The sequence below is a fragment of the Orcinus orca genome, chromosome 6 (assembly GCF_937001465.1).
Source record: "Orcinus orca chromosome 6, mOrcOrc1.1, whole genome shotgun sequence".
NCBI lineage: Eukaryota > Metazoa > Chordata > Mammalia > Artiodactyla > Delphinidae > Orcinus > Orcinus orca.
This window is the reverse complement of record NC_064564.1, coordinates 50,948,583-50,956,370: the sequence shown is the minus strand read 5'-3', so window position 1 is coordinate 50,956,370 and position 7,788 is coordinate 50,948,583. Positions and strand designations below refer to the sequence as shown.

Below are 7,788 nucleotides of genomic sequence, written 5' to 3'. Positions count from 1 at the left end.
CCAAACAAGCTGTCACTAAGTGGCCAATGCCATCTCTTTTCCCAATGTAGGAGCACTTTCCATCTACGTTTTCACGAATGCATTGAATCTTCTAAGCAGTTCCAGTCTTTCAAACATGGTCTTCTCACTTTTCTCTCTTGTCCTGTTAACATATGGCCATTCCCCTTGCTTTCCTTTGTAGCGTTCCCTCACTTTTAACGTTAAGGTGATAGGATTCAATTTTCAGTCCTTTTCTCATGTGATACTCTCCTCCTGTTTGATCACTTCTTCTGTTCCATGCTTTACACTTCATGGAATTGCTTATAAATTGCCATCTCCAGTATCCAATGGACATTTGCACTGAAATGTCTACTAGTTAACTATAGGTAATATCTACTGCTTTAATTTCTATATCCTCGCATGACATGATCCACCTTCTGCTGGGGAAATTCCATTTTCCCACCTTCTCACTGTAGCACTAAATTTAACCGATATTAATTTCTACTACAAATTAGTACTATTTTAAAAATAATTAAATTTAATTGTGAGTTAACTGATTTTTTAAATTTATTTATCTATTTGGCTGTGGCAGGTGTTAGTTGTGGCACACGGGATCTTCATTGCTGCGTGCAGGATCTTCATCACGGCATTCGGGATCTTTGGTTGCAGCATTCAGGATCTTTTAGTTGCTTGCGGCATGTGGGCTCTTACTTGTGGCATGCAGGATCTAGTTCCCTGACCAGGGATGGAATCCGGGCCCCCTGTATTGGGAGAGCAGAGTCTTAAACACTGTACCACCAAGGAAGTCCCTGTATTACCTGATTATTGTTTTTAGGTTACTTTCCTTTAAAAAAAAAATCAAAGTTACCCAAAGCAGAATTGGATTAGTTATGTTCACCTCTAGGTCCTGAGGGCAACACACGACCTGGCTAGAAGAAGTCTATTTTTATTTCTAACGTGAAAATCGTAATGATGGGTCAAGGAATTGTAACATACATTCTTTCATCAGGTTGCACATTCAGGCTTGGTGTTTCTTTGTCTTTTTTTTTTTTTGTAGTGGTACGCGGGCCTCTCACTGTTTTGGCCTCTCCCATTGCGGAGCACAGGCTCCGGACGCGCAGGCTCAGCGGCCATGGCTCACGGGCCCAGCCGCTCCGTACCATGTGGGATCTTCCCGGACCGGGGCACGAACCTGTGTCCCCTGCATTGGCAGGCGGACTCTCAACCACTGCGCCACCAGGGAAGCCCCTTGGTGTTTCTTTTTTAAAGAAAAAAAACAAAACAGGAAGTTTTCTCTAGTAAGAATTTAATGAACAAAGAAAACTCCTAAACTGAGTTAATACAAAGTATATATTTATTCTCTTAACCACAATGTATACATGCACATAATATTATGTAAATAAAAATAATTTAAATCTTTATAAATAGTGAAATAAATATTAAAATAGATAAATAAATATTTAAGTAGATAAGTAAGTAGATAGATCAACATGGGCATCTATGAGGGACGAGTGCCTGTAGAGTAGAACATCATGTTGCTTACTATTCCTGAAAACACTGGACAAATTCATTCGATTCAGGGCATGATGAGAGCAGAAATGAGAGTCTTTGACATGGCAGCCCAGGTGGAAGTATGGTCTTGTTAGGCAGTGAGAATCATTTCTCAGGTTGAACCAGGTGTGTGTCATTCCTTCCTCCTGAGTCTGTCTTACAAGTTCGTTGATGAAGAGAAGGATCTCATGACTTCTGCTCTGACAATCTCCCAGGCACAAGGGCTGTACTTCTTCTCTTGCAGATAGACAGTGATTCTGTGGAAGTATTTCCTCACAGCCAGGATGGAGTCCTCCTTCAGCAGGGGAGTCCCTTCCAGCCCCGCCTCCTGCATCAGACAGGCTTGCAGGTCAGTGAGCTGCTGATAAAGTGCAGTGCAGAACTTGTCCAGGAGGGTCTCATCCCAAGCGGCAGCCGAGCCCTCTGTGCTGAAGAGCTGGAAGGTCTGCTGGATCATCTCATGGACGACAGCGATGGCTTGAGCCTTCTGGAACTGGTTGCCTCCAAACGCCTCCTGGGGGAATCCAAAGTCATTTCTGTCCTTCAGGCAGGAGAAGGGGGAGATTCTCCTCATCTGTTGCAGGAGCATCAGGGCCCTCGTGTTAGCCAGGCTGTGGGTCTGAGGCAGGTCGCAGCCCAGAGAGCAGTTGGAGTGGCAGCTGAGCAGCACCAGGGCCAGGAGTAAGGACACGGTTGGGGCCATCGGGGACCCTGCAGATGCTGCCGGCCTGGCTGAGGTGGGGTCTCTGTGAACCCTGCTCTCTAGGTTCTCTGAAGACCTTCCTTCAGGCCTGGGTCTTAAATGGGAGCGAATTGGTTTCCATTTTCTGAATGTTCCCTCTTACTTTCTACTTCTGTTTTTGCTTTTCATTTTGCACTCTCCAGACAGGTTAGGGCAGCGTTTCTCAACCACTGTTTTTCATCCTTGCCTCCCCTTCTCCTGCCCACAGAACCTTTCTAGATATTTTTTTTCCATACGGCCCCCCTATGAAATTTTGATACACAGATATACTGGGTACATCGGTATGTACTCCATGCGTATCTCTACTTTATAAATAGAAAAAGAAAGTGAAAAGTTTTTTCTTTTTATTCAAAGCAGTGGTGAGTATGACAAAAATATTTAGGCTAAAAATTAGCTGTAAAAGCTACTGCAATTAATTTAACATTTTGGTTAAGTGTGCAGAATGACTTTTAATGTAATACATTTACTTAATAAATAGGAATGTATCAAACTACATATTCAATAAAAATTTATACAAATACTTCATAAGAATACCAATGTGTAGATATATTTAAAAATCTATCAAAACTGCTAAAACCATTGAAAATTTAAATGATTTTCTTAACATTTATTTTTAAGTAATTCTTAGTTTTGATTCATACCATAAAATGATTTCTAACTTCACTAGATGCTAGATATTCCTCTAGATATTGTCAACAACTTTTTCTCTTTAGGACTAGACGTAATTATTGATCTCCTAGATAACTTTTTTAGAATTAAATAATAAAATACAACCTATTTGTGCTTAATTCCCGATGCCCACATCACACTGAGGCTCAAACATAAGCAAAATCCACAAGACAGACAAGGACAGCTCATAAGTAAGCAGAGGGCACCTCTCACATTATGACTTTGAGTTCAATCATATGACGGAGAGAAAGTCCTGTAATGAAACATCAAGCCACCATGGCTTGTAGCACTGATCCTGCATATTGTGTATCTTCCATGCACTCAATGTCAATGCCTCTCGTCTCATACACAAGAAAACCCAAAGAGAAAAATGAATACAAAGGATAGGGTTGGATAGGGTTGAGCTTTGGAGTGCCACCCACCATTGTAGTAGCTAAGATTTGTTCGCACCCCTAACAACTACTGTTTGCACCCGTGGGAGCGATCTGCTCCCAGATGATTTAGGAATCATCATCGATTTGAATCTTTCTCTGTATTTTTGCATTGAATTTCAGATTCCCCAAAGGACTGTCAGAGGTTCCAATCCAAGCCTATTCTTTTCAAACAAAAGAAAACCATCTTTGTAATTAATTGAGAACTGGATAAATGTTGATTGGGATCATGGAAAGAATTCACTTTCAACTCTGATCATGAATTCTTTTATTTTGCAGTGGATGTTCTGTGGCCTCAGCCCCCTCTAGTACCGATCTTTCAATAAATAATAGGTATGTGACTATCTGTGGCAAATCAGCTCTGTAGCAACTGGACTCTGTCGTATTCTCTGTGGTATCCTCGGCACCAGGCCCAGTGTAATCACGCAACAGGTAATTGTTTTTTTGGTTTTTTTTTTTTTGCGGTACGTGGGCCTCTCACTGTTTTGGCCTCTCACATTGCGGAGCACAGGCTCCGGACACGCAGGCTCAGCGGCCATGGCTCACGGGCCCAGCCGCTCTGCGGCATGAGGGATCTTCCCAGACCGGGGCACGAACCCGTGTCCCCTGCCTCGGCAGGCGGACTCTCAACCACTGCGCCACCAGGGAAGCCCGAACAGGTACTTTTAACGAAAGCAGTTTCTCAGATGGTCTCCTCCCACTGGAAGGCAGTTACGAATGACCAAGCTATTTTCCTTTATCACGGTCATATTTGCTGGGATTATAATAGACAGTGGCTGGTATTCCCACTCTACTCCTACTGGTATCAGTCATGCCTACTGAGTTTGTTGCTAAAACCACTAGGATTCTCTTTCCTTTAAGGTGCCTATGGCTCTGGGGATTCAAGTTGTAAGAGCAGCACAATTTTCAGCCGTTGCCCGGCACTCTATTAAACTCAGGAGGATGGCCTCGTCGCTAATTTGTCCTCTACTAGGTCATGACAGAAAATAACCAGCTTGATGTCACATACAGAGCCATGTATCTGAACTCAAAGTCTCCCTGATTCACACAGGTCACAGCGACCAGACAATTAACCACGTTACTCTTCGGTGGATCTTTACGGATGTGGCAATGACTACCTATATCCTGAGATTCTTTGGAGACTCCTCACAAAGACTGATGAATGATCCTTTTCCTCCTGTGTCTTCATTCCCTTTCAAGGGACGATGGGGTCCACTTCAGTTTGATTTCCAAATTTTGACACATAATAATTAAAGCATTACTGCAGGTTTGAAATCAAGAGTTTGGATTCTGAGTCCTCGGTCTGCTCTTTTGGCCTGGTAAATGGCTCATTCTTCTTTATTTACATGAATATATTCTCTCTTCTGGTTGCCAAGACATGTAGCCTTCAATGCCCTTTCTGGTCTGAATGTTTCCGTCCCCACAAAATTCATATTTGGAAGTCCTAACCCCCAAAGTGATGGTATCAGGTGGCGGGCCCTTTGGGACTTGATTAGGGTGTGAAGATGGAGGCCTCACGATGGAATTAGTGCCCTTATCAACGAGGTCAGAGATAAATGCCTCCCTCTCCTGCTGTATGATGATACAAGGAGAACTCTGCAGTGTGAGACCTGAAGCAGGCTTTCACCAGAACTGGACCGTTTCTGTATTGTAAATAAGTTCATTTGTATCCTTTTTTTTAGATTCCACATATAAATGATATGTCTCTTTCTCTGTGGGTCAGATTGTTTTTTAATGAAGTGTGTGCAAGCAAGAACATTACTTGTTCCCCTCCACCCCACCCAGAACTTCATTAGGACAAATAGTGTAAAGATGAAAAGTGGTCTTATGCACTGAACTTGTCTCCTCGTCTATTAATCATCCAATAATTTCCCAACTTCTTTGCAGTGAGATTTCCACGAGGATAAATCCAGGCCATGTAATGTGAGCAGAAGGGCTCTTGCCCTGTATAGTCCTGGCCCTTGAAAACGTCCCATGTGATGCACCGGACTTTTTCCCTTTACCACTGAGTGGAATAGACTCAAATACTGCAGAAAAATTTGCAGTCACCTGTTGATGATGGAAAAATCCACAAAACAGGGGGTACCCATGTCCCCGAATCACTCTTTGGAGAGCAACTTAGAACATCCATCTGATCAGGAATGCCTGCCTTGTGTTCTTATACCAGGGAAAGATAAGATTCTATTATGATCAAATTCCTGACAGCATTCTCTTTACCCGTTACAGCAGTCAGCATTAAGTTAACTGACAAATATCTTTAACACCACACTATCCAAAAAACCTTTCTATACTTCATGTGTTGAAAATAGCAAATACCTCTCCCAAAACTTAAAGTGATCTTTTAAATTACGTTATAAAATTATTTATACAAGAAAAGAGATTGTGTTCTGTCAAAACCTTTTTTAAAATCATGATTTTCTTTTCAGACATTTTTCAGCCTGTGAGGAAACACAAGTCGAGATTGCTTTGGACTTGAACACTAATGTAATTGAATGAGAAGTGTCACGAGTATAAAAAATATTCTGTATTTGTTGACATTTCTTTGAGGATTCTTACATAAGGGAAAGGCACCTTTTAATTTCCACTCTGACAACCTCCCAGGCACAGGGGCTGTATTCCTTTGCCTTCAGATAGACATGGATTCCATGGAAATACTCCCGGGCAGCACGTCCCAAATCTCGACAATCCAGATTGTCTTTTTTCATCTGCTCCAGTCGGTGCAGCCTCAGATGAAGGCTAGAGAGAAGTTTATCGAGGAGGGTGTTGTTCCAGGCAGCACGGCTGTCCTCTGTGGTGAAGAGGTTGAAGATCTGCTGGAGCATCAGATGGTGGTGACAGGTGCCTTGAGTCACCTGGATTGGGTGACTCAATCAAATTTTTCCAAGGAAATTTGAAGTCGGTTCTGTCCTTTAGGCACCACTGAGAGGGGATTCTTTGCAACTGTTCCAAATGTTGGAAGACGTCCTTGTTTTCCTGGCTATGGCTTCTAGGCAAGTTCCAGCCAAGAGAGTAAGCAGGGATAGAGCAGAGCAGCACTCCTGCCACTAGCAAATAGATCTGGGCCATTAAGAAAGGGTGATTCACTAGACGGCCGCCAGGAGAGGCGTGGGCACCGCCAAACAATTAATTGGAGGGAAGCTTCCTTCCCTGGAACTGTGGACAGCGTCCTTCCCTAGGCGGCCGGTAGAGGGCGCAGAGTTTGTTTGGGAAACGCCGACGATTAAGTTTGCCTTCTGCAGCTGTCTCCTGCAGCTCGAGAGACAGGGCGAAAAGTAGTCCCTGAGGCTGCTTTAACAATCAGCATAGTGCGCGAAACACCTTGGTTTTCTCGGTGCTGAGTGTTGAAGAGGAAGCCTTGTCGCGGCCTCGCCAGAGAATTTTTGTGTGGCTGGGAACAAGAACTTTGCATTTTCAGGCTTCCCCTGAGTTTTGCGCTTTATTTTCTCACAGAAACTTGAGCGAGGCAATTTTTGGGAAAGAAGCCTTTTTCTGAGCGGTCTGAGGTGGGGAATCAGAGCGATCCCCAGCCGCAGAGAAAAGGGAGCCGATTTTTCCGATTCGGGCTCGTTTCTGGCGCGAGACAGCGAAGGCCCAGAGAAAGGGGAACGCGGCGGCGGCGATGGGACGACAGGACGGTGTTGGGGACGCCCTGAGGGGTGAGTCGGAGCGCGGCCACCACCGGGGCCGAGGACGCGGGAGCTGAGCGCCCCTGTAGATTCTCTGGGACTTCATGGAGTCTTTCAAGGATACAGCGTTAAAGTGAGGGAGAAAGTATTGAGTATCTGAAAAGTAGGAATATTAAAAAAATTCACAGCCTTTTTTTACATTTTAAAATTAATTTTATATTTAACTTAATTCATATGATATTTAAATTAAATATTTTAAATGTTTGATATTTTTATAAATTTATGTTAAAATATTTTCAATATTAAGCGTAGAATATTAAAATATATTTTCATATTAAAATATAGCATTTTATTAAACTTTATTTAAACTATATTGTCTTTATACTAAAGTAAGTATTTCATATAATTAATTATTTGTCTATTTATTTTAGGCTGGGTTCAGTCTTCATTGCGGTGTGCAGGCTTCTCATTGTGGTGGCTTCTCTTGTTGAGGAGCACAGGCTCTAGGTGCGCAGGCTTCAGTGGTCGTGGCTCGCGGGTTCCAGAGCACAGGCTCAGTGGTAGCAGCACATGGACTTGGTTGATCCACGGCATGTGGGATCTTCCTAGACCAGGGCTCGAACCCGTGTCCCCTGAGTTGGCAGGCGGATTCTTAACCACTGCGCCACCTGCGAAGCCCCAAGTATTTAATATAGTTTTACTTTTCTATCTTTAATGGAAGCCAACTCATTAACTCATATTGTCAAGATTACTTTTTTGCTTGTTTTTAATTGAGGGAATTACCATGTTT

The 7,788-nt window shown here is 43.1% G+C and overlaps 1 protein-coding gene, 1 long non-coding RNA gene and 1 pseudogene across 2 annotated transcripts; 1 reads left to right on the top strand and 2 right to left on the bottom strand.

Annotated features, from left to right (window-relative positions):
- Positions 1-1,634: 1,634 nt before the first annotated feature.
- LOC125964703 (interferon alpha-3-like) lies at positions 1,635-2,233 on the bottom strand. The gene has a single exon (XM_049711086.1). The coding sequence runs from the start codon at positions 2,231-2,233 to the stop codon at positions 1,688-1,690; it is 546 nt and encodes a 181-aa protein (XP_049567043.1). The 3' UTR covers positions 1,635-1,687.
- A 1,584-nt stretch (positions 2,234-3,817) lies between these two features.
- On the top strand, positions 3,818-5,748 carry LOC125964711 (uncharacterized). The gene is made up of 2 exons (XR_007477947.1): positions 3,818-4,031; positions 4,424-5,748. It is a non-coding gene; the product is annotated as an uncharacterized LOC125964711 (long non-coding RNA).
- Positions 5,749-5,924: 176 nt separating this feature from the next.
- Positions 5,925-6,498, bottom strand: LOC125964708 (interferon alpha-13-like; annotated as a pseudogene).
- Between the last annotated feature and the right edge of the window lie 1,290 nt (positions 6,499-7,788).